This window comes from Somniosus microcephalus, chromosome 13 (assembly GCF_052327205.1).
Source record: "Somniosus microcephalus isolate GS21.2 chromosome 13, FLI_Smic_1.0, whole genome shotgun sequence".
Classification (NCBI taxonomy): domain Eukaryota; kingdom Metazoa; phylum Chordata; class Chondrichthyes; order Squaliformes; family Somniosidae; genus Somniosus; species Somniosus microcephalus.
In genome coordinates, this window is record NC_140999.1 from 71,617,943 (window position 1) to 71,645,389 (window position 27,447).

The following is a 27,447-nucleotide window of genomic DNA, read 5'->3' on the forward strand; positions in this document are numbered from 1 at the left end:
TGGTTGCTAACCTGCCTTTTAAAAATAATTTATTTTTCAAAAATTTTCTTTCTCTGGATGATGGAACCTGTGCAGTCTGAGAGCAATTGCACAGGGCCCTCTTCGGTTTTTGCTCCTGGCCACCCTCTGCCAGTCTCTCAATTTTGGATGTGGGGCCTAACTTGTGACACTTGTGTCCAGCCTTCCAAGAGAGTAATTGGCAAAAAACATGCCGGAGGCTGTGTTTTTACATTTGCATGTATTTATCATGCTCCCACGCATTTGGGGTGGATATGGTTTCCCCCTGTGGACCTGAATCCAGAATTACTTTCTGCCTCTGCATGCCCCAGATCCACAAAAAAAATCAGTGGATGGGTGTGAGGTGGTAAGCCATAAGCATTGTGTCTGGGCCGGTGTACAAGGCAGGTGCAAAGCATTTAAAGTAAATGCAAGCATCTAAAGTAAATGCAAGCATCTTGCGAATTTTATTATTTATCTGTATGTTTGGCAGGTTTTCTTTCAGTTTAAGAGACCACGTATTTAAATTTAAGTTGTGCTGGTCACTTTTTTACAAGTATTTTTCAGCCTGTCCACTTTAAATTATCAGAGATAGATAGGCCAGAGAGTGACTCGGTGACCGCAACAAACTTATGTAAAGGTCAGCAACCTTCTGTCTAGTCCAATTTGTGTTGTGTATTTTGAATGTGTGTTAGAATTGTCCCACATGGGATACCGTAGTGGTGATTTGCAATGCACTATGGGAAATGTAGTGCATTGAGTGAAGAAGCACATTGTAAATAAAATGGCCGTTAACTAAACTCTCCACCCCGGAGTCCTCCTTAATTGTTATATAGGTAAGGGTATAAAAGCCCTTGAGACACAACAAAACTGACGACGAGGACGACGGACTTGCGCATCACTTTGCACTGGAATCGGCGATGTTTAAAGTAAGAAGTTCCTGTCTTTTCTTAATGGCGCGCCCGCAGTTTAGTGCTGATGCAATCGCCTCGTAAAGGTGCCGGTTCGTGTGTTACACAAATAAGAAGGGGGAGAGTAACGATACAGTGAAACGAAGTGGAGGTAAAGGACTGTAAAAATAAAATTAAAAAGTGGAGGAAAAGGACTGTAAAGGGAAGAAAAAAGATAACAAAATGGCTATGCTAACCGGAGCGTTTGGACCATTTGATGAAACGGCGAAGCAATGGAGTGCTTATACAGAGCGTTTCGGATTTTTCGTGACTGCAAATGGCATTAAAGATGACGTGAAAGTGGCGACGTTCCTCAGTGTGATCGGAGCAAAAACATTTGGCTTGTTACGGAGTTTGATGCACCCGGATAAGCCCGGCGCTAAGACATATGATCAGATTGTGGAAGTTTTGGAAACACATTTCGCACCCAAGCCGCTGCTGATTGCTGAGGGGTTCAGGTTTCACAAACGAAACCAAGGGGAGGGTGCGTCCATAGCTGAATATGTTGTAGTGCTAAAGAAGCTAACTGAGCATTGTGAGTTTGGTGAAACTCTAAATGACACTGTCCATGATAGGTTTGTGTGTGGATTAAGATGTGAAGCAACAGAGAAGCGCATGCTCACGACTGACAAACTGACACTTAAATCAGCAGTGGAGCTCGCTGTGTCTATGGAGTTAGCAGCTAAAGATGCACAGCTGTTGGGGGCTGCAACAAGAGTGCACAGGGTAGCAGCTACACCGGATAAGCATGCAAGGGGCGCCAGAGAGTGTTACAGATGTGACTGCTGGTGTAAAGACCTGACCTGTCGGAAATGTAAAAAGAAAGGACACATTGAGCGTGTGCGTAAAGGGCAAAGCAAATAATCCTACACAGAGACACACAAAAACAAACAAGGAAACACATCCAACTGGCGTTCTAAAAAGAAAAACCTACACATGGTGAAACAAGAACAGGAAGACAGTGACACAGACTCTGATGGGGAGCTGAATCTCCATGTGTTAACGGTGAATGGAGGCTCATCAGGCTATGGAGTCACTCTACTACTGGAGGGAATACCGGTCAAAATGGAGCTGGATACGGGGGCCGCTGTCTCCTTGATTTCGGAGAAGCTATTCAAAGAAAAACAACCACCTATCACTGATGCCGGCCAAGCGCATCTTAAAGACCTACACTGGGGAAACAGTCCCAATGCTGGGTAAGACTGAGGTCAAGGTGGAGCTTAATGGACAAACCGTGATGCTGCCAGTTTACGTGGTCATGGGTGACTATCCATCCCTGATGGGCAGGCCATGGTTGGAGAAAATTCATCTGGATTGGAAAAAAGTGAATGCGGTGTCAGTCGAAGAGGCAGGGCTAGCGGCAGTGTTGACAAAGCATGCGGCTGTCTTTGACGGAGAATTGGGGCGTATGAAGGGGATTACGGTCAAACTCAAGGTGAAGCCTGACAGCCAGCCACGATTCCTGAAGGCCAGGAACGTTCCCTACGCCCTCAGACCAAAGGTGGAGGCTGACCTGGAGCAGGGGTCCTGGTGCCGGTTTCGCACAGTGAGTGGGCCACGCCCGTGGTACCAGTGATGAAGAGTGATGGCGCGGTTCGCTTATGTGGAGATTTCAAAGTAACAGTGAATCCTGTGCTCTCAGCTGAACAGTACCCCCTCCCCATCATTGAAGATCTTTTCGCGGGTCTAGCAGGTGGTCAGAAGTTTAGCAAGATTGATCTATGCCAAGCCTACTTGCAGATGCATGTAGAAGAGGACTCACAGAAGTACCTCACCATCACCACCCACAAGGGCCTCTACAGGTACTGCCGCCTACCCTTTGGTATAACGTCAGCACCAGCATTGTTTCAGCGGGCTATGGACCAGATCTTAAGCGGCATTCCAGGGGTACAATGTTATCTCGACGATATTCTTGTCACAGGAAAGGATGACAATGAGCATCTGCAGAACCTGACGAAGACACTGGGAAGACTTGAAGAATATGGCTTACGCGTTCGCAAGGACAAATGCGAATTTTTCAAGCCATCAGTGGAGTACCTAGGCCATGTCATCGACGCGGACGGCCTACACACAGCACCGTCAAAAGTGAAAGCCATTGCCGACGCTCCTGCACCTACAAATGTCGGCCAGCTGCGGTCATTCTTAGGTCTCCTGAACTATTACGGAAAGTTTATTCCACAGCTGGCACCACTGTTGAAGCCATTACATGACTTGCTGTGTCAGGGCAAGGCCTGGGCGTGGACGAAGGAGTGCGAAGCTGCATTCAAGAAAGCCAAAGCAGCTTTGACTGACCCCAGAGTGTTCACGCACTTTGACCCGTCGTTGCAGATTCAGCTGGCCTGTGACGCGTCGCCTTATGGCGTCGGCGCGGTCGTGTCCCACATCTTTCTCTGAGGCGAAGAGAAGCCGATTGCATTTGCGTCAAGGTCCCTGAGCAAGGCGGAGGTGAAATATCCGCAGATCGAAAAAGAGGCTTTGGGCATCATCTTTGGAATCAAAAAGTTCCATCACTACTTATTCGGAAGGAAATTCACCTTGCTGACGGATCATCGTCCTCTGACATCGATCTTTGGTCCACGCAGAGGAATACCCTCCCTGGCAGCGTGCAGGATGTAGCGCTGGGCGCTGCTAAGCGCTCACAATTACAACATCAAATACCGGAGGTCAGCAGCACATGGCAATGCGGACGGATTGTCAAGACTTCCGCTGCCTGTGCCCTCTGAAGGCTGTGAGCAGAAGATTTTCTACTTTGACATGGTGAGCAATGCCCATGTCACGGCCCGGCAGGTCAAGAAAGAGACCAGAGTGGACCCTACGCTATCCAAGGTGCTGGATCGGGTGATGTGAGGAGACGGATCACGGGTGTCAGACGCACCACCTGAGCTCCTACCTTACTTGTCAAGAGGGAAGGAGTTGTCTGTCACGTCAGGATGCCTCCTTTGGGGCATGCGAGTGATCATACCACCAAAGCTGCAGAAACATGTCCTCAACGAGCTGCACTCAGGACATTGTGGTATTGTCCGGATGAAGGAGCTGGCACGAAGCTACTTCTGGTGGCCCGGTCTGGATCATGAAATTGAAGTTGAAGCGAAATCATGCCCATCATGCGAGATAACCAGGGATACGCCAAGAGCAGCGCCACTGCATCCATGGGAATGGCCGGCGACACCGTGGCAACGGATCCATCTGGACTTCGCGGGACCAGTGGAAGGAGCGATGTTCCTGGTCGCGGTGGACTCCCATTCCAAATGGCCGGAGGTTGCAGTAATGTCCACTACCACTACGGAGAAAACCATCGAGACTCAGAGAGATGTTCGGGCGATTTGGTCTGCCAGAGCAGATCGTAACCGACAATTGAACACAGTTCACATCCCAGGAGATGGAGGAGTTCCTCGAGCAATGGAATCCAGCACACGTTCACCGCGCCTTATCATCTATCCACGAATGGATTGGCGGAGAGATTTGTCAGAACGCTGAAACGCGCGTTGAAAGCGGCAAGAAGTGATGCACCTCCTAAAGCAGCGTCTGAATGCTTTCTTGCTGAAATACCGAAACACGCCTCATGCTACGACTGGAGCATCTCCTGCTTACCTACTCATGGGAAGGCAGCTACGGACATGCCTTGACCTGCTGAGGCCAACGTCCACAGAAGCAGTGGTGCACGCCAATCAGCAGGATCAAGTCAGCAGACGAGCTCAGAGGTCCAAAGAACGACACTTTGTGGTGGGGGGCAAAGTCCTCGCACGTAACTACACCACCCCGGAGCGGTGGGTCCCGGCTGCGGTCATTCAAAAGACGGGCCCCGTTTCATACCGAGTCCGCACCGGAGACGACCGAACATGGAGACGGCATGTAGACCAGTTACTGCCAAGACAGTCGCCACAGGTAACCCAAGAAACAGAGGATCAAGGACCTGCTGGGGGCTCCAGCAGGGACTAGTCGTCCGACCCTGAGACGGTGGCACCATCCACTCTTGTGCCATCGAGGGAGGAAGCCACGCCTGCAGGGTCACGGGCGAGCCAGCCAGAGCCTGCTCCTGAGACTAGGCGTTACCCCCAAAGAGAAAGGCAGCCTCCAGAGTGCCTTAGTTACAGTTAGTGCTAACCTGTGTGCATGGGGCAGAATAATCCCCAGGGTTAGCAGAATGTAGAGGTAGTCTACCCTCTCTTCCAAAGTTGTAGTCATTTTCAGTTATTCTGTTTTGTGGACATTCTATTTTAAGGGGGAGGAAATATGTTGTGTATTTTGAATGTGTATTAGAATTGTCCCACAAGGGATACTGTAGTGGTGATTTGCAATGCACTATGGGAAATGTAGTGCATTGAGTGAAGAAGCACATTGTAAATAAAATGGCCGTTAACTAAACTCTCCACCCTGGAGTCCTTCTTAATTGTTATATAGGTAAGGGTATAAAACCCCTTGAGACACAACAATTTGCAATACAATAAAGTACAAGCCAGCAGATATGACTGTTCTGGATTTCTATCTTCTGCTTCTGTAGAGGGATAGATAAGGCAGTAACTACTGTAAATCAACAGTGCATCCTTGTTTCTAATCACATCCATTTACTTGTCAATAAATCTGTGTTGTTTTATAGCTTAAGCCATGGTCCAGTAAATTTGTCAGGACAACCAGAGATAACGATAGAGTAAAAACCTAAGCACACACCCTAATCCATGCTTTTATCACCTTACAGCTGGAAGACTTCTAACACACTCCTTGCCTGCCTCCCCACTTCTGCCTCTTGGTCATTCAGAATGCCCATTTGTTTACCCACACTAAGGCCCACAATCCATCAACTGTGTCCTTGCCACGCTTCCAGGTTTCCCACAGAAATTACTTTTAAGATTCTCAACCTCACCTTCAAATCCCTTCATGGCATAGTCTTTCCCTACCTCCTGTGAGCTCCCCCAGCCTTATTTTCTTATGCACACCCTCCAATCGTCAACTCCTTCGGTCACTTTATCTTTGCCCACTTGAGCTTCCTCCCTGCATTTAGAACCCTCCTTGAACCCTCTTCACCCGTGCATTTGCCTCTCCTGATGTTCTTCAAATTTTCCCTTTCCTCTCAATTTGTTCACACTATCCTGAACCCTAATCAGACATCTTTTAATGTAATTAGCACTATAGGGCTATAAATTATTGTTCCCTGTTTGCAGCAACAAAGATTAATGTGGGGAAAATCTGTTATAGGTAATTGTGGCAGTGTCCAAGCTGGACAGGCTCTTTGTGACCTCCAGATATCTGAAGGCTTATGTTACAGTCATCTTCCAGGCTCAGACAAAATGTAAAATGTAGTAAGTCCTCTGTCCAAGGGAAAGCTCCATTTCCTCCTGAGGACGGGTGTAAACAACTGCATAAGAAGCTCCAATCAGACTCCAATGTGTATACGATAGCAAAATACTGTGGATGCTGGAAATCTGAAATAACAACAGAAAATGCTGGAAATACTCAGCAGGCCAGGCAGCATCCTTGGAGAGAGAGAAACATTAACTCTGTTTCTCTCTCCACGGATGCTGCCTGGCCTGCTAAGTATTTCCAGCATTTTCTGTTGTTATTTCCAATGTGTATAGCTTCTTACCAGGCACATTGGGTGAAATATATGCACAAGAAGTCTACCTAAACTGACCTGACTACCATACAGATTTCATCATCCTCGACTTGGGGAAAGGAGGCATTATCCTTTAACACTTCACTTGACTGAGAGTTTAAGGGGGAGAAATTCGGTATCGCCCCGTTTGGGGCACAATTATCGGCCGGGCGCAAAGTTTAGCGCCTGGTGCTAATTATCACCTCCGACTGCAAACTTGGCTTCTATCGCCCCTGGAGGTGATTGACGTGCTAAATCAGGCGCTACACACCTCAAGGTGCTAATGCCGAGGAGCGAGGCGCTACCTCAGAGCGGTGGCGAAGCTCGTGATGTCAGTTAGCAATGGAACACAGACGCTCTTAAAGGGGAGGGTCGATCTTGCTCTCCATCCACACCCTGCTCATTGCAGCCTTGAATCTCGGCCTGGAGAGACCTGTACATAAATTCTGCTGGAAAGAACAATGGAGAGGCCCAGGGAAAGAGCTGAGTGCAGCCCCCATAGTCTCTTCTAAATCAATGCAAGGAAGGACAAATCAAAATGAACCTGCAAAGTGCAGCTCAGTACCCAAACCTCCTTCACACAGCGTTGAATCTTTCCAGAAGTCAGTCTCAGTCTCTCTCTCTCTGTCTCTGTCTCTCTCTCTCTCTCTCAGAATGTGTGGTGCAAAAATGTCGCCGACAAAAAAAAGTCAGGAAGCAGTTGCCTTTAAATAGCGCTCCCCCAGTCCCTTCCCGACTGCAGAACATTCCCCTCAACCTGTCGTTGCTAGCGGCAGGCGGTAAGGCAGGGTGCACCACTCAATATCCGGTCCAGGGCATTGCACGCTCAAGTGACGTCACAATCTGCGGGAGCAGGAGATCGTGGCGGTAGTGTTTAGCGCCACCGCAAAATGCTCAATTTCGCGAGCGACACAAACATCGCCGCGCCCAAGCATTATTTGCTTTACCACCCATTAGCGCCAAGCAACCGAATTTTTCCCCCTAAGACTTTTCACCTGATTCCCAAAAGAGGCTGATGGAGTTGATATTTTTGAGTAACAGTCTGGAAATCTTCTGCAGCGGTAATCTGCTTTCAAAGGCACAAAAAATGTTTGTGGATGTCTTTAAATGGACAGATCAGGCTTTCCTCTGTCGAGAACCAATCTTCTTTCTCAGAATAGGAGTGAATTCACCCTGGACATACTGCATCCTGTTAAGATGGTCAGCAAAACCCAGAAAAGAAAAAAATCTGCTGCCCCTCGTGACCCCTACCTCAACATCTTCAACTACAACAGAGGGCTCCAGAAGAAGGGGGAGGCATATTTGACTATTTCACACAATTTGACTGAAGTTTCTACTAGATGCATGTGTTATGGAGATCTTGGAAGAATATTCCCTTCATATAATGGACAACCCTCAGATATTCCCAGGACAGTTTCAGGATGATGAGGTACCTTTTTGAGTAACAAAAGTGCTCACAGACAATTAAGAAGATTTGACCAAGCCAGGAAACCTTCAGGGAGGGGGAGACTTCTCTCGTTCCAAAAATATTTTGGCTGATTCTGTACCTCGGGGTTCTGTGCCTTTGCCTTGAAGGAATAGTCCAAAATGGTGGTCTGTAGATCATAAAAGTGATATGACCAGCAGATTAGCTACAGCTATATATCTATTAGCTATATCAGAGTGCTCCTAAACAGAGTGCTAAATTGGGAATTTGGAGAGAGTGGGAATTAGGAGGAGAGAGCAAGAGGAGCAGCCGGTGATAAAGGTAGGCCCGAGAGCCCAGAGGGAGAGGCGATGTCAGTATAAGGGAAGGAGCTGAAGCGGAAAAAAAAATTGGTGAGTAACTGGTAATTGTTCTTTTTTTGAGTTTATTTCTGTTAAGCTAGTTAGCAGGGTATCTCAGTCCCGTGGAATGCACATCTTCTGCCATGTGAAAACTCCAGGATGCTTTCAGTGTCCTGGACAACCATGTGTGCAGGAAGTGTCGTCAGCTGGCGGAGCTCAAGCTCCAGGTTTTGGAGCTTGCGCAGCAGCTGGTGTCACTGCGGTGCATCCTTGAGGCTGAGAGCTACATGGATAGCACATTTCAGGAGGTGGTCACCCCGTAGCGTAAGGGTGTGTAGGCAGAGATGAAATGGGTGACCGCCAGACAGACTAGGAGAACCAGACAGGTAGCACCGGAGTCCCCTGAGTGCATCTTGCTCTCCAACCAGTACTGAATACTAGTAAGGGCGACGGTTCCTCTGGAGTACAGCCAGAGCCAAGTCCACAAAACCACAGGTGGCTCAGCTGTGCAGGGGGGAGGCAGAAGATCGGGAAAGCAATAGTGGTAGGGGATTCGATAGTTAGGGGAACAGACAGGCGTTTCTGTGGCCGCAGATGTGATTCTAGGATGGTATGTTGCCTCCTTGGTGCCAGGGTCAAGGATGTCACTGAGCGGCTGCAGAACATTCTAATGGGGGAGGGTGAACAGCCAGAGGTCGTGGTCCATATCGGTACCAACGACACAGATAGAAAGAGATTCTATCTGAGGTCCTGCAGGCAGATTTTAGGGAGCTAGGAAAGAGATCAAAAAGCAGGACCTCCAAGGTAGTAATCTCTGAATTACTCCCGGTGCCGCGAGCTAGTGATTATAGAAATAGGAGGATAGAGCAGATGAATGCGTAGCTGGAGAGATGGTGCAGGAGGGAGGGCTTCAGATTCCTGGGACATTGGGACCGGTTCTGGGGGAGGTGGGACCTGCTCAGGTCGGATGGGTTGCACCTCAACAGAGCCGGAACCAATATCCTCTGGGTGGGGGGGGAGGCAGGTGTTTGCTCGTGCTGTTGGGGAAGGTTTAAACTAATTTTGCAGGGGGTTGGGCACCAGGATGTAGCATTAGAAAGGAGAAACAACGTGCACAAAAGATTGGGAGAGACTGATAGCACTAGATTAAGAAATAGTAAGGTATTAGGTGGGGTCAGACTGAGAGAATACAAGAAGGCCTAAGATAGGTTTACAGTGCATGTGTGCAAACGCATGAAGCGTGGTAAACCAGGTTGGTGAGCTGCAGGTGCAAATAGCCACATTGGAATATGATGCCGTGGTGATAATGGCTCAAAAAAGGGCAGGATTGTGTTTTAAATATTCCTGGATATAAGGTGTTCAGGAAAGATATGGAAGGAAAGGAAGGAAGTGGGGTGGCAGTATTGGTTAAGGAGAATGTTACAGTGCTGGAGAGAGAGGAGGTCCTGGAGGGGTCAAGGACAGAATCTATTTGGTTGGAGTTAAGAAATAATAGAGGTGCCATTAAACTACTAGGTGTATTCTATAGGCCACCAACTTGTGGGAAAGATACAGAGGAGTGGTGCCAGGAGACTGGAGAATTGCAAATGTTACACCCTTGTTCAAAAAAGGGTGTAAGGATAAACCCAGCAACTACACACCAGTCAGTTTAACCTTGGTAGTGGGGAAGCTTTTAGAAGCAATAATCAGGGACAAAGTTAACGTCACTTGGACAAACGTGGATTAATTAAGGAAAGCCAGCAAGGATTTGTTCAAAGCAAATCGTGTTTAACTAACTTGATCAAGGTTTTTTTGATGAGATAACAGAGGGTTGATCAGGGCAATGTGGTTGACGTGGTGTACCTGGACTTCCAAAAGGTGTTTGATAAAGTACCACATAATAGGCTTGCCAGCAAAGTTGAAGCCCATGGAATAAAAGGGACAGTGGCAGCATGGATATGGAATTGGCTAAGTGACAGGAAACAGAGTAGTGGTGAACGGTTGTTTTTTAGACTGGAGGAAGGTGTACAGTGGTGTTCCCCAGGGGTTGGTACTAGGACCACTGCTTTTCTTGATATATATTAATGACTTGGACTTACAGGGCACAATTTCAAAATGTGCAGATGACACAAAACTTGAAAGTATAGTGAACAGTGAGGAAGATAGTGATAGACTTCAAGAAGACATAGACAGGCTGGTGAAATGGGCGGACACGTGGCAGATGAAATTTAACGCGAAAATGCGAAGTGATACATTTTGGTAGGAAGAACGAGGAGAGGCAATATAAACTAAAGAGTACAATCCTAAAGGGGGTGCATGAACAAAGTGACCTGGGAGTATATGTGCACAAATGAAGATGGTAGGGCTGGTTGAGCAAGTGGTTAAAAAAGCATACGGGATCCTGGGCTTCATAAATAGTCATAGGGCTGGATTTTGTCAATGAGAAGCTTTTGGAGGCGGGACTGCTGCTTGCCGGCTTTCAATCCTGCCTCCATCAGCTTCTGGCCAACCAGCGGGATTTTCCCCTGATTGACCTTGTTAAGCCCGCCCAGCGGACTCAGCAGGCCAATTAGGGGGAAGTCACTGACCGAGCATGTCAACGTATGACGTGCCATCTGTCAGGATTTTTTGAAAGAAGAAATGTCAGCGTTTGACAGCTTGATGCGCTATCAATTACTCATAAAAGACTGAGAGTTAGAAGAGTAACTAAAGGCTTTTATTAACAACAGAATGGAGGTCTGCCTCGAGTGGTCGACCGGTCCAGGATACCAAGGGCTGGGGAGCAGTCACCTTTATACTAGGACCTGTGGGAGGAGTCAGCCGAGGCATGTCCAGGCATGTACACAGTGGAATACAAACAGGACAAACAGGAATACAAACAGTGGTTTACCACATTCACCCCTTGTTTAAAATTGAGTCCGGCGGGGTGAAGTGTATTAAAAGTTAGTGTATTGGAGTCTCTCCGGAGGTCTTGTCTGCCGCTGTGATCGGCGTGGCGACGGCAGGGGTAGTGAAGCTTCCGGCGTCGAGTCCAGCGTAGGCTGTGGCACAGGCGTGTCGTCCTCGTAGATGTCGAGCGGGTCGCGGGGCCCAGGCCTGCCGTCTGCTGGGGCTGGATATCGGATCGTGGGGGGGGTTGGTAGTGGGTAGTGGGTTACTGTGGTCCCCGAGGGTGCAAGGTCTCTTATGGAGACTGTGTCCTCCCGCCCGTCCGGGTATGCGATGTAAGCATACTGGGGGTTGGCGTGGAGGAGGTCGACCCTCTCGACCAGGGGGTCCGTTTTATGGGTCCTCACGTGTCTTCTCAGTAGGACCGGCCCTGGGGACGTCAGCCATGGCGGTAGCGATGTCCCCGATGTGGACTTCCTTGGGAAGACAAACATTTTCTCATGAGGGGTGGCGTTAGTGGCAGTGCAGAGCAGTGACCGAATAGAGTGGAGCGCATCGGGGAGCACATCCTGCCAGCGGGAGGTTGGAAGGCCCCTAGACTTTAAAGCTAGCAGGGCGGCCTTCCACACTGTCGCATTTTCTCTTTCCACCTGTCCGTTCCCCCGGGGGTTGTAACTGGTGGTCCTGCTTGTGGCAATACCCCTAGTTAGCAGGTACTGACGGAGTTCGTCGCTCATAAACGATGAGCCCCGGTCGCTATGGATATAGCTGGGGAAGCCGAACAGGGTGAAGAGGTTGTTCAGACATTTAATGACCGTGGCACTGGTCATGTCCGGGCAGGGGAAGGCGAACGGGAAACGGGAGTACTCATCAATAATATTGAGGAAGTACACGTTGCGGTCGGAGGAGGGGAGAGGCCCTTTAAAATCAACGCTCAGGCGCTCGAAGGGGCGAGTGGCTTTTATCAGGTGGGCCCTGTCTGGTCTATAAAAGTGTGGTTTGCACTCAGTGCAGACTTGGCAGTTCCTGGTCATGGTCCTGACCTCCTCAATAGAGTAAGGCAGGTTGCGGGCCTTGATGAGGTGGAAGAACCTGGTGACTCCCGGGTGGCAGAGGTCATTGTGGAGGACCCGTAGTCTATCGATCTGCGCGCTGGCGCAGGTGCCACGCGATAGCGCATCCGGGGGTTCATTTAGCTTCCCGGGCCGGTACAAGATCTCGTAGTTGTAGGTGGAAAGTTCGATTCTCCACCTCAAGATCTTGTCATTTTTGATTTTGCCCCTCTGCTTGTTGTTAAACATAAAAGCAACTGAACGCTGGTCAGTGAGCAGGGTAAATCGTTTTCCGGCCAGGTAGTGCCTCCAATGACGCACAGCCTCCACAATCGCCTGGGCCTCCTTCTCAACAGCGGAGTGTCTGGTCTCCGGGCCTTGGAGGGTTCGTGAAAAGAAGGCCACGGGTCTCCCCGCCTGATTGAGGGTAGCGGCCAGGGCAAAGTCGGACGCGTCGCTTTCCACCTGGAAGGGGATGGATTCGTCCACTGCGTGCATGGTGGCTTTGGCAATGTCCTCCTTGATACGGTGGAAGGCTAAGCGGGCCTCTGCCGTCAAGGGAAAAGAGGTGGACTTGATCAGCGGACGGGCCTTGTCCGCATAGTAGGGGACCCACTGGGCGTAATAGGAGAAAAACCCTAGGCACCTCTTCAGGGCCTTGAGGCAGTGGGGCAGTGGAAGTTCCATAAGGGGACGCATCCGGTCGGGGTCGGGGCCGATGACTCCGTGTTCCACAACACAGCCAAGGATGGCGAGGCGGTTTGTGCGGAATATGCACTTCTCCTTGTTATATGTCAGGTTTAGGAGTTGGGCGGTGCGGAGGAATTTTTCGAGGTTTGCGTCATGGTCCTGCAAGTCACGGCCGCAGATGGTCACATTGTCCAGATATGGGAAAGTGGCCTGCAACGCATTTTGACCTACCATCCGGTCCATCTCCCTTTGGAAGATGGAGACCCCGTTGGTGACGCCAAAGGGAACCCTAAGGAAGTGATAGAGGCGGCCGTTTGCCTCAAAGGCAGTGTACTGGCGGTCCTCAGGGCGGATGGGGAGCTGGTGGTACGCTGATTTCAGGTCAATGGTCGAGAAGACGCGGTACTGCGCGATCTGGTTGACCATATCAGCTATACGGGGGAGTGGGTAGGCGTCCAGCAGGGTGTAGCGATTTATTGTCTGGCTGTAGTCGATGACCAGGCGCTGCTTCTCGCTGGTCTTAACGACCACAACCTGGGCTCGCCGGGGGCTGGTGCTGCCCTCAATAATCCCTTCTTTCAGGAGCCGCTCCACTTCGGTTTTAATGAAAACCCTGTCCCCGGCACTGTATCGCCTGCTCTTTGTGGCGATGGGCTTACAGTCGGGGGTGAGGTTAGCAAACAGTGGTGGGGTGGTGACTCTGAGTGTGGAGAGGTTGCACCTGGTGCGCGGCGGGCAATTTGGAAGCTGCTGGCTGCGGACTGTGAGTGGGGGTAGGGGCCCACCGTACGCCATCGTAACACTTTTAAGGTGGCACTGAAAATCTAACCTCAGCAGGACGGCAGCGCAGAGGTCAGGCAGGACCAGAAGTTTAAAATGATCGTACACGGTCCCGTCTACTACGAGTGTCACCACGCAGTAGCCGCCGATGTCCGCCGACTGGGACTCGGAGGCCATAGAAATCCGCTGTTGCGCAGGCAGGACTGGGAGAGAGCAACGCCGCACCGTGTCGGGGTGGATGAAGCTCTCCGTGCTCCCAGAGTCAAAAAGGCAGATTGTATCGTGACCATTTACCTTAATGTCCATTGTGGAACTGGCCAGTTGGTGCGGTCTCGCTTGGTCCAGTGTAACGGATGCCAGCGTAGGGGTCGGTGTGTCGCTGCGGGTATCAGATGAGGCGGTGTCGGGGGCCTGCTGCGTCCCGGCTGTCGTCCAAGATGGCGGCATCCATGATCCCCATGTGGCTGGAGGCGTCCAAAATGGCTGCTGTACCGGTGATTCGCACACGGCCGGGGAGGTCCAAAATGGCGGCCCGCATGGCCCACACGCGGCGCTGCTGGGGTTCGGGGTGGCTTTGGCCCTGCAGACGCTAGCGTAGTGTCCCTTCTTCCCGCAGCCCGAGCAGATCGCGTTTTTCGCCGGGCAGCGCGCTCTGGGGTGTTTTGCCTGGCCACAGAAGTAGCATTTCTGGCCTTGGGGCACTGCTGTCTGGCCTTGGGACACTGCTGCGGTAGTTGGGCCGTTGTTGGGGTGTGGCTGGGGTGGCACGGCGCTATGAGGCGGTCCTACCGTGTCCCAGGCTGTCATTCCCCGCGGCGTCCACGGTGCAGAGGAGTAGGCATCCATGCCCTGGTAGGCTGCATCCAACGATAGTGCGAGTTCAGAGGCCTTGTTGAGGTCGAGGTTACTCTGCTCCAACAGTCGCTGTCGGGTGTAATTGGATCTGTGGCCCGCTACAAAAGCGTCCCGGATAAGTTCCTCTGTGTACACGGCGGCCTTTACATCCTTACAACCACAGGCCCGGCCAAGCACAGACAGTGCCTGAAGGTATTCCACGGTCGATTCCCCAGGTTGTTGTTTACGACTCCCCAGGAGGTGCCTGGCGTACACTTCGTTCACTGGGCGCGTGTACTGGTCCTTGAGGAGCTTGATAGCGTCCGCGTACGAGGTCGCGTCTTGGATGACCGAGTACACTCGGTGGTTCACTTTGGAGGTCAGGACATCCAGTTTGTCCTCGTCCGATTTGATTGCTTCGGAGGCGGTCAGGAATTTTTCGAAACACTTAAGCCAGTGAGTAAACTTGGTGGATGAGTCCGCCTCCCGATGATCTAAGTCCAGGCATGCTGGTGTGAGGATCTTCTCCATTATAAAAATGTTGTTAATAAAATTGATGCGCTATCAATTACTCATAAAAGACTGAGAGTTAGAAGAGTAACTAAAGGCTTTTATTAACAACAGAATGGAGGTCTGCCTCGAGTGGTCGACCGGTCCAGGATACCAAGGGCTGGGGAGCAGTCACCTTTATACTAGGACCTGTGGGAGGAGTCAGCCGAGGCATGTCCAGGCATGTACACAGTGGAATACAAACAGGACAAACAGGAATACAAACAGTGGTTTACCACACAGCTCTCTGAAGCTGTCAAACACTGACATTCTGTGTAGTTTGATGAGTCCTTGGCCTAGAAATTCAGTATAGCCATGTTTGGGGCGCTACAGCCGGGCGGCCGCCAAAGTTTGCGCCCGGCGCAACTTCGCGCCACCTTCGCCGATATTCAGTGGCATCGCCCCAAGAGGTTGCTGCTGCGCTAAAACAGGCGATGCACGACTATCATTAGGCGCTAAGCCGGCGGCCCGGGGCGATACCCCCGAGGGCGGGCGCAGCGCAGGTGCGGCGAGTTGCTGATTGACGGCAGACACTCTGGCGCCGGTGAGCTCTTAAAGGGGGAGGGTGGATTTGTTTGACTGCCACTCTCACCGCGTCTCTGAGCCCTTTGAATGCAATGGAGAAGGCCAACGTTTGCACCCATTGCAGCCCCCATTATATGTTTCCAATCAATGATATGGCTCTGAAGTTAAAGACAAGTGCAAAGCTGTGGCCTGAAGCCACAAGTACCTGTGCGAGTGTTGAGCCAAACCAGAAAGCTCTCTACCTTTGTCTCTCTGCAAAGATCCGTCTCTCACAAAGAAGGAGTGTTGCAAAATGGCTGCCTTTTCTACTGCAGGAGGAGTGCCCTTTAATTCGCACCCCGCAGCGACTGAGAACCGTTCCCCTCTACCAGTCGCTAGGGGCGCCAGGTGCACAATAGGCCGGCGCCACTGAATTTCCGGTTTGGGGTGAACAAAAGGCGTTGCACGATGAAATGACGTCAGGATCTGCGCGCGCAGCTGAGCGCACGCAAAGGCTTTGCGCCGCCGCTAAATCTTTACTGAAGTTGGGGAGAGGCGCAGATCGTGCTGCGCCCGGCCGCTAGCCGCCTAGCGCCCAACATCTCCTCCTCCTAAGGCGCTAGCGGCTGGCGCAAACAACTGAATTTCTAGGCCCTTGTGTTTAGGACTCATCAAACCTTTCAACTTTGCAGAAATCACCTGGCTGTTGGCTCGGAGGATCCAACAGCCAGTCTGTGAAATCTACAATGGAGATGTCGAGACTCCGGCTCCACAGCAGCTGAAGGCTGTAGGCAGAAACAAAGGTAAGTAAACATTTTCTAATACTTTACACTCACCTTACATATTTACCACTCCACACTTGCACCCATCAGTCACCTCTGCATTGCACTTTCAGACCCCTCCGACCCCCGCAGACCTGCTACACCCTGGTGGGGTTCCCCGAGGTCGGTAAGCCTGCACTTTGGATGGAAAAATGGGGCTAATCCTATTTTCTGCTTGTTAACTACCTGTTAACAGGCAGTTAATAGGATTTAATCCCTTTCACGCCTCGAGGAGACGGGACCTGGAGCAGGACGGCTTCCTGCCTCCTGGCAAGAAGGCATGGAGGCAGGTTGGGGGCGGGCTTGCCACCAGCCCCCAAATTCTGCAACTTTACTGGCAGTCCCGCCTCCATACCTGCCTCCTCGGGGCTGACAAAATCCAGCCCATAGAGTACAAAAGCAAGGAAGTTATGAACCTTTATAAAACACTGGTTCGGCCTCAACTGGAGTATTGTGTTCAATTCTGGGCACCGCACTTTAGGAAGGATGTGAAGGCCTGGGAGAGGGTGTAGAAAAGATTTACGTGAATTATTCCAGGGATGAGGGACTTCAGTTATGTGGATAGACTGGAGAAGCTGGGGTTGATCTTAAGAGCAGAGAAGGTATCTGTAAAAGTCACTGTGAAGCTGTTGAATTATCATAAAAATCCAACTGGTACACTAATGATCTTTAGGGAAGGAAACCTGCCGTCGTTACCGGTCTGGCCTATATGTGACTCCAGTCCCACACCAATGTGGTTGACTCTTAACTGCTCTCTGAAGTAGGCCCACTATCAGGCTAATGAGGGATGGGCAATAACTGCTGGCCTTGCCAGTAATGCCCACATCCTGAGAATGGGGAAAAAAGTAGGGGGCTAAGGAATAGATCCTGGAAATGGTGCAGGGGAGGAAAAATAAGTCATTGTTAGAGACATATGCGATGGCTTGAGATGCAACATATATATATATATTTTGCTGTCGGGGATTATGGTCAGTAACTGGTAAACTTACAACCAAACAAGTATTTGTGAAACTTATTGACCTCCAAAATCAATGACAAAGCTTCCCTTTCGATCTGCGCATGATTCCACTGAATGTGTGAAGCAAAAGCAATTGGTCTCTCCTCCCCACTATCTAGTACATGAGAGATCACTGCCCCAACTCCGTACAGAGAGGCGTCACACGCTAGCTTGATCTCCTTAGATACATCATGGTGAACTAACATGGTACTCTGTACTAACTGGCTTTTACACTCTTTGAATGCTGTGTCGCAATCTTTTGACCACTTCCAAGGGACCTGTTTTCTCAACAGCTCATTCAGTGGATGTAACAATGTAGCCAAGTTTGGGAGGAACTTTCCATAATAATTCAAAAGACCCAAAAATGATCGAAGTTCAGAGACATTCTTGAGAGTGGAACTGAAAAACTAAGCACCTCTAACAGTCCCTCCGTCGGTTGGCAAGATTATCCTCCAACAAAAATTTCAGCTAGGGAATCCACAATCGCATCCTCATCGCCAATTCTGTGATATCTTGAGACACAGCATATATACAACAGCACAACATGGCTTCCAGTAAGAACTGTATTGCACATAGCTTTATTATTAAATCTCGGAGAAGCATCTGGGAAGGCGCCGAACACCTCGAGTCTCTTCACCGGGAGCAAACTGAAGCAGCGCAAGGAGTACACGTCATCCCAAGCACCCCCCCCCCCCCCCACCCACCTTTAACCACCGTCTGCCCTACCTGTGACAGAGACTGTAGGTACCGCATTGGACTCATCAGTCACCTGCAAACTCATTTTTAATGTGGAAGCAAGTCATCCTCGGTTCTGAGGGACTGCCTAAGAAGAAGTAAAGGGAATTAAAGGTTACGGGGAGCGGGCAGGAATTTGGACATGAGTCTAGGTTCGGATCGGTCATGGCCCTGTGGGTAGCGGAGCAGGCCCAGGGGCCGTGTAGCCTGATCCTGCTCCTATTTCGTGTGTCTAATTCTGTTAGATTCAGGAGATGGTTCTGTGATAGTGGATTGGCGGTTAGGATCAGATCAGCCATGATCTTATTGAATGGCGGAGCAGGCTCGAGGGGCCGATTGGCCTACTCCTGCTCCTATTTCTTATGTTCTTAAGAGGAAGAAGAATTATTATATACATCAGCAGTCCACCAGGTGGCTCTATTACAATTTTTTAAAAATTCATTGATGGGATGTGGGCGTCGCTGGCTAGGCCTGCATTTAGCGCCCATCCCTAATTTCCCTTGAGAAGATGGTGGTGAGCCGCCGCCTTGAACCGCTGCAGCCCATATGGTGTAGGTACACCCACAATGCTGTTAGGAAGGGAGTTCCAGGATTTTGGCCCAGCGACTGAAGGAACGGCGATACAGGTCCAAGTCAGGATGGTGTGTGGCTTGGAGGGGAACTTGTAGGTGGTGATGTTCCCATGCGTCTGCTGCCCTTGTCCTTCTAAGTGGTAGAGGTCGTGGGTTTGGAAGGTGCTGTTGAAGGAGCTTTGGCGAGTTGCTGCAGTGCATCTTGTAGATGGTACACACTGCAGCCACAGTGTGCCGGTGGTGGAGGGAGTGAATGTTGAAGGTGGTGGATGGAGTGCCAATCAAGCGGGCTGCTTTATCCTGAATGGTGTCGAGCTTCTTGAGTGTTGTTGGAGCTGCATTCATCCAGGCAAGTGGAGAGTATTCCATCACACTCCTGACTTGTGCCTTGTAGATGGTGGAAAGGCTTTGGGGAGTCAGGAGGTGAGACACTTGCCGCAGAATTCCCAGCCTCTGGCCTGCTCTTGTAGCCACAGTATTTATATGGCTGGTCCAGTTCAGTTTCTGATCAATGGTAATCCCCAGGATGTTGATAGTGGGGGATTCAGCGATGGTAATGCCATTGAATGTCAAGGGGAGATGGTTAGAGTCTCGCTTGTTGGAGATGGTCATTGCCTGGCACTTGTGTGGTGCGAATGTTACTTGTCAGCCCAAGTCTGAATGTTGTCCAGGTCTTGCTGCATATGGACACGGACTGCGTCAGTATCTGACGAGTCTCGAATGGTGCTGAACAGTGTGCAATCATCAGCGAACATCCCCACTTCTGACCTTATGATGGAGGGAAGGTCATTGATGAAACAGCTGAAGATGGTTGGGCCTAGGACACTGCCCTGAGGAACTCCTGCAGTGATGTTATGTGATTGAGATGAATGACCTCCAACAACCACAGCCAACTTCCTTTGTGCTAGGTATGATTCCAACCAATGGAGAGTTTTCCCCTTGATTCCCATTGACTTCAGTTTTGCTAGGGCTCCTTGATGCCACACAATGTAGCCCTATTGGGTTAGAGGAGCAAAGGGTACCTGCGGAGACATAAAGCAGGAAGAAAGCACTGGTAGAGTGGGGCAAGGACATGAACAGAATCAAAAAAGATGTTGAGAATCTTGAAAGCAACATGCTGGGGCACTGGGAGCCTGTGCAGATTGGAGAAGATAGGGGTCATTGGAATGTGGATTAAATTTAGGATTGCACATATAAGTTGCATCTGGTCTCTGAAGCCTCTTTTCAGTTTATATGCAGATATGGCAGGGAGACCATATACATGTGGTACCACAAAGATGGTTGATGCCATCAAGAGTAGGAAATGCATAGCATATAAAGGTTAGGTCTGCAAGAAGCCTCTTTAAAGAGAAGTGTACTCTTTTTTAAGGAAGACTTTGGCCTGGCTTCAACTGAAGGGGTATTTCTAGGCACAAATAAGGTTTCTCTCATTTGATTACAAACCTCAGACATTCTATGCATATCCTAAGCTTGTTGGTATCTGCCCTTTTTGCGTATTTGTTCATACGCTGTTGCCCCCTCCCAAAAAAAAAGAACATCCTTGCACATTGGTCAGAGCGCGACCAATGCTCTCCACTTCTTGAGTTCGAGAATAACATATTAACTTGGCTGTAACAGCAGTCACTAGTTTTTTCATGGAAGAGGGAGCTTGGGTGCAGGGGGTGTGAACCAGTGTGCCCCTAATCCATATGTTTTTTTAAAATGGAGAACAAGGAAACTGGTTGGGGATGCAAACAGCACCTAGTTATCCTGGTTCTATTTTCTGGTACTGACCTTGAGCAAATCTCTGGACTAGGGTAATTATTCTTGGACAATTTGGTGGGCATAGTTTCCAGGCTGGCCTTAGCAGCCTTGGTTAATCTGTTCTTCATTGCATCCCTTCACAATACTGCATTTGTTCTTGCTAAATACAAGGTAGTTTGTAAGTGTGTATTTTTATGGCAAGGCCATACTGATACTTGGCCTTCCGATGGTGGTGTTTGCTCTTTGATATGTTAATTGCCCGAGTCTGGAATCTTTCCAATAGAATATAGAACCTGGTTGAGTCTTGATCGTTTCTTAGCTCCAGTAGTTTTTCCTTCTCTGCTTTTTTGTCAGTTATGGCTTTTTTGTCTCTTAATTTTATGTATTGTAATTTACTTCTAATTGGCCCATCTTTTAAAATTTGTTCAGCATCTACCTGGCAAAATGCTTGGGCTGTTTTTAAAATGTAAAATTTGGAAAAAGTTTAGAAAATAAAATGAGAAAGAATTCAATTTTATTTACTGTGTTGTCTGAGAAGGACATCGCAAGATCACTCTTTATTGTCTTTGAATTATTTCCAGAAATGCCCTTTCTCAGCATGCAGAAGTATGTGAACTCCCAGTAGGTGATCTGAGTTATTCTACAAGGAAGATGGATAAAAACACCTTTGAAGAAAGTTGTCGCATTGCAGAGAGTGAAAATGAGAGTACACTTCTCTTTAAGGAAGATTTTGGCCTGGCTTCAACTGAGGGGGAATCTGGAGTATTGCATTGCCCTGTGTGCCTCTACTACACCAAGCACAAAAGCAGACTGGTCAATCACATTCTGGAACACAAAAGTAAGGTCTTATTCCAATTAAGTATTTCATATTTAAAGCTCTGCAAAGGACTGTCAGGTTGAGAGTTTAAACTTCATGGACAGACGTCTTTAACCAGATAATTTGTTTGAATTTTTTTCATCTTTATACGTGCAACATTTACTACATTAAAAGCATTATATAAATGTGAGTGTTTTTGAAGTACATATAATAACGAAGAGTGTCTTCCCCATTACTCAGTATAAGGTAATAAATTTGACACTTTAAACAAAGCTACCATCAAGAATTTTATATTAATTATTGCATCTGTAATCTTAAAATACAGGGTCCTGAGTTGAAACTGAAGAGCACATTCCAGTCTGCAAAATTTCCTGACCAAGCTACAATTACACACTAATTAGAAGTTTTGGTCTTCAAGGAACACAGTTCTACCTTAGCAGAATAGCGTGCATTACATGGTATAAAAGTCCTGTACTTGTAAAACAACACATCATCCGACTTGCCATCAAAACTGTGGGCTATCTGCTAGTGTTAATAAATTTATTGAATCTAAAGTATATTTTCACTCCGCACCTAGATCACATGGATATGCACAAATACAACCTTGTTTTATTACTATGATGAATATTCGGAAGTTCCCAATTGAATGAAACTATCGCATTTGGGTTGTTCCGCTCCTAAGGCTCTGATGCACTTTGGCAGCCTTGTCAGATTCACCAGAATGAGACTGATGCTGGAGGTTTAAAAGATTCCCTTTTTAAAGTTGGAGCTTCAGGCACATTGCTAAAATTTAAAAGATCTGCCTTGCATCTTAGTGCTCTTTACTAGTGTTCTGATCACCATATACTGTAGATCTAAAATCGAGAGCACAAACATGCCGAGGCAGAAGTGCGAAAAGGATTATTTATGTTCATGGGTGGTTATTGTTCTTCTGGATTATTCATCTTCTTACACACCCATTTTAAAAGCAATTTATTTGAATAATTGTATAATGGGAGGTATGTTCCCTACCTAGTGTAATGATCAATAACATGTCATTCTAGAATAGTACACTAGGTGGAGCTGTATATTTAGTTGTATGTGTTTACGACTACACTACCCACGATGCACTAGGCTACCCAGAAGGCAGTAGTCAAGATGGAAGCCTGCACACAGAAGTACACATGTTGAATCTCTACAGATGCTGTACCTAGAGAACGTGTACTGAATAAATGACTAGCTAGAAGCTAGCTGTGTTCATAATAAGAATGTCTAGTTATTAATGAACATAACATGGTACCAGGATTGGTGAAGATCTGCTGAAAATCGTGAAAAACGACATGGAGAATTTGAGGCCACCGGAGTTTTTGAATCTCACGGGAAATGTCGACTACAATTGGCGGACTTTCAAACAACAATTCGAACTCTACATTGCTGCCATCGGATTCGGTACGAAGCCAGACGCAAGAAAAATAGCGTTGCTGCTCATGGTTGCAGGCCCACAGGCGATAGAGGTATTTAATACATTTGTATTTAATCCAGAGGAGAACAGAGAAAAATTAGACGATGTGCTAAAGAAATTTGATACACATTGTTCTCCCAAAATGAATGAAACCTATGAGAGGTATGTTTTCTGTTCTCGGACATAACAGCAAAATGAGGCTTTTGATAGCTTTTTGACTGATCTGAAACTGAAAGCACAGATATGTAATTTCTCTGAGCTGAAATCATCCATGATTCGTGACCAGATTGTGTTTGGTATTCAGGATAAAAAGGTCAGGGAACGTCTGTTGAGAGAAACCGAACTGACATTGGAAAATGCTGTGAAAATATGCCAAGCCAGTGAGCTAGCTCGACAGCACGCGAAGACTTTCAGTGAAATCAATAATGATGCGATTGTAGTAAGTGCTGCTGTCAGTGCTGTGTCCTATAAGGGGAAGAAACATGGGCAGAACAGAAATGAAAAGCAATCGGAGGAAGGAAATTTTAATTGTAAACGCTGTGGTTACAAACACCAGTTAAGACAATGCCCAGCGTTTGGAAAAATGTGCACAAAATGTCATGGAAAGAATCACTTTGCCAAACAATGCTTTTCAAAAGTAACAACAAAGAAAGGGCAACAAGTCAATATGATTGAGGACACTGATTTAAGTGAGACATTTTTTGTACGAATGGTGTCATGTGACAATGTCAAAAATGATACAGAAAATGTGCAGCCCTCAGATATGGACAATGCTGAACATAATGTTAATGCAGTAAAAGAGGACAAATGGATGATCCCACTGCAGGTAAATGGAGCATTAATTACATTGAAACTAGACACTGGGGCAAAAGCAAACTTAATCAGTAGGAGTGACATTAAAAACATGAAAGAAAAGCCCAAAATACAGAAAAAGTCAGTACTACTGAAGAACTATAATGGACAGAAAATAGATAGCTTAGGTGTATGCAGACTTAAAGTGACAGTCAAAGACAAAGTGCATCATCTCATGTTTTCTGTTGTGGCTGAAGGACTTGATTCACTACTGGGTGACAAAGCTTGTGAAGACTTAGAACTGGTCAAGAGAGTATACCGTATAAACTGTGCCATAAACAGACCAGATGACTCAGTGGATTCTGTAGTAAATAATTTCCAGGATGTGTTCAAAGGATTTGGAGTTCTATCATTCACATACAAGATCCAGCTAAAGGAGGATGCTCAGCCAGTGGTACATGCTCCACGAAGAGTTCCAGCACCCCTGCGTGACCGGCTCAAGAAAGAACTGGACAGAATGACCACACTAGGAGTCATCAGGAAAGTCAAAGAGCCAACAGACTGGGTTAACTCCATGGTATGTGTAAAGAAAAAGAACAATGATCTAAGAGTATGCATGGATCCAAAGGACTTAAATGCAAACCTAAAATGTGAACACTACCAGATTCCCAAGCGAGAAGAAATCACCAGTGAAATGTCAGGTGCCAGATACTTTACAAAGCTCGATGCCTCACAAGGATTTTGTCAACTAAAACTGGATGAAGAGAGCACCAAATACTGTACCTTCAACACACCATTTGGCAGGTATTGTTTCCTCAGAATGCCTTTCGGGATAATATCTGCATCTGAAATCTTTCATAGAGCGATGGAACACATAATTGAAGGTCTGGAAGGAGTTCGGGTCTATGTTGATGACATCATCATCTGGGGCTCCACACTGAAAGAACACAATGAGAGACTGAGTAAAGTGCTACAGAGCATACGCTGGAATGGACTGAAGCTCAACAAAGCCAAGTGTCAGTTTGGCATCCAGGAAGTCACTTTCCTAGGAGATAATCTATCTGGTAAAGGAATAGAGCCAGATATGGAAAAAGTAAACGCCATACTCAAAATGCCCCAACCCACTGATAAAAAAGGAGTGCTACGCATCATGGAGATGATAAACTTCATTGGAAAGTTCATTCCTAACTTGTCAGCCAAGACAACCTGTCTGCGAGACCTGCTACATAAAACAAATGAGTTCACATGGACAGAAAGACACGAACAAGAGTGGATGAACATCAAAACAGTGCTGACAACCACACCTGTACTCACTTTCTTTGACCCAACAAAGAGAATCAAAGTGTCAACGGATGCATCAAAGGATGGCCTAGGCGCAGTCTTGCTACAAGCAGAGGGTGAAGATTGGAAGCCTGTTGCCTATGCCTCCAAGTCTATGACTGATTCTGAGTGTCGATACGCCCAGATTGAAAAGGAATGTCTAGGCTTGGTAGTTGGATTAGAAAAGTTCCATGGCTACATATATGGACTTCCCACCTTCACAGTTGAGACAGACCACAGCCCACTGGCTGCCATCATAAAAAAGAACCTGAATGAGATGTCTTCAAGGATTCACCGACTCATGATGAAGCTGCAAAGATATGACTTTGAATTGATCTACACACCAGGCAAATACATAGTGCATCTGCTAACACTATCTTGAGCAGCCGCAATGAGTCATGTGAGCTCTACTGAAGAAGACGTGGATGTTCGTGTGAGTATGGTCATTGCTGCGCTGCCCGTGTCAGACACAAAATCAAAGCAAATAGCAGAAGAAACAGTAAATGATACAGTATTACAAACAGTAATAGAGAACATTCATCATGGTTGGCTAAAAGGTTCCTGTTCAAAATATTTTCACAAGGTCAGAATTGAGTGCCGCAAGTGGACTATTACTAAAACAGAACAGAATAGTCATTCCACAGGCTCTACATCAAGACATGCTCAAAAGGATTCATGAGGGACACCTCGGAATTAAAAAATGCAAAAGGAGAGCAGGAGACACTGTTTATTGGCCTGGCATAAATAAGGACATTGAGAACATGATGGGCAGATGTGAGACATGTCAGAAACACCAGAACAATCTCATGAAAACACATCAGACTTACCCGTGCTGAGAAGATCCACACGTGAAGTAAAAAAGCCTGATAGACTTAATCTTTGAGTACAAAGAAAACTACTTTGAAAGTGTGTTGACAGTTGTGAAAATGTTTGTTTATAGAGCACTAGCAAAAGTGTTACTGATATCATCTTTATCGTTTTTCTTGATATTGATTGATGTTGATTTTGTTTAACCTCAAAGAAAGGGGGATGTAATGATCAATAACATGTCATTCTAGAATAGTACACTAGGTGGAGCTTTAGAGCTGTATATTTAGTTGTATGTGTTTACGACTACACTACCCACGATGCACTAGGCTACCCAGAAGGCAGTAGTCAAGATGGAAGCCTGCACACAGAAGTACACATGTTGAATCTCTACAGATGCTGTACCTAGAGAATGTGTACTGAATAAATGACTAGCTAAAAGCTAGCTGTGTTCATAATAAGAATGTCTAGTTATTAATGAACATAACACCTAGTTTAACTGCAAGTCAAAGGCAGCCTGGCAGAGACCTTTATGTTGAGTTTCCTCTGCCGTGGTGATGACGCCATGCATGTGGTAGATTGACAATATTTCCATTAATATAGTCACTGGAGCCTCACCATAGCATGAGCTGTACAAAAAAAAGGCCTGTTCTTGTGCTGCTTCTGAATAGCTGGAATTGGGAGAATGAAGTACATGTATACATCTTTTGGATTTTTTTTTAATGCTTTTAAAACTGCTTATTAGAGGTAAAGTGGGATTAGGCATTTTCTATAGAATTGCTTCGGCAATGCTAGTCCCATGACTCTATGAACAGGGTGTGCCAACATAAAACCAAGAAACAGAAGGACCAAGCGACCTCAACAAATCTATGGGTATTTCTGTTTTTGTAGCAATTCAGGTAACTGTATTCCCTTCTAGTATTAAAAATGTCATCTCTGACATTTGCCTATGCTTTGGTCTTCAGATGGACAGGTGGCTTATGTGAAAGAGTGTCAACTTGAACTGCTGCATTTCTTTCCTGGGAAGGTATTCTGTTGTGACTGGTGTACATTCATTACACTTAGCCAGGACAGCCTAATACGTCACATGGACACCCACAGCCCAGTGAAACCGTACAAGTGTCGCCTCTGTTTCTTTGAAGCTGGACTACAGACAGAGCTGGAGACTCACCTGCAGGAGCAGCACAAGGTACTTTCCAATGTATATAGAAGAGATGGAAAAGGATATAGATGGCTATGGTCGCCTGTTTTTCCTATGCAAAAGGAAGACCTGATCATTTACAAGTGACTTATGCCCGTGTTAGCAGAGTTTCATCATGCACGCAGTATCTTGATATCCATTGCTAATTCTATTTGTTATTGTGTGAGAATAACATTATTTTTAAATGAAGATTAGTCCAGGCAGCATGCACTTTAATATTCTCCACTGTGTGACTGTGCCATCATACATCAACTTAATGCTCTTAAGAGTAGTAAATGTTGAATTCTATTTTAACAACTTCTTTGTATTAAAACCTGTGGTCACTGTCCACTTCACAAGAACTGAGATGTAATTCTGGTACAAAGCTGTTTGTGTGTGTGTGTGTGTGTGTGGATAGTGAGGATAGCACGTGACCAATACAGTGCCATGGTCTTAAAGGAATACTGTCCTCCCTTGTTTTCCCCTCTATTTGGAGCACACTACTCGCTTGTATCCAGAGGTTGAGTTACAATCAAACAATCTAATCTTTATTTTAATTTTTGACCATGAGTAGCACCAATTGATATCAACTACTGCTGTATAATTTACAAAAAAGTAAAAAGATTTAACACCCCTATCAT

The 27,447-nt window shown here is 47.3% G+C and overlaps 1 protein-coding gene across 4 annotated transcripts in view; it reads left to right on the forward strand.

Annotated features, from left to right (window-relative positions):
• The window catches only part of LOC147108412 (uncharacterized), an 80,156-nt gene that overhangs the window by 45,351 nt on the left and 7,358 nt on the right, over positions 1–27,447 (forward strand). For 3 of the 4 annotated variants that reach the window (XM_086005026.1, XM_086005025.1, XM_086005027.1), the window contains exons 7-8: positions 21,031–21,287; positions 26,592–26,815. In XM_086005026.1, the coding sequence (XP_085861152.1) occupies positions 21,031–21,287; positions 26,592–26,815 (481 nt within the window). Of the gene's footprint in view, positions 1–21,030; positions 21,288–26,591; positions 26,816–27,447 lie in introns of those variants that run through there. The other variant, XR_015080588.1, reaches the window with a different exon arrangement.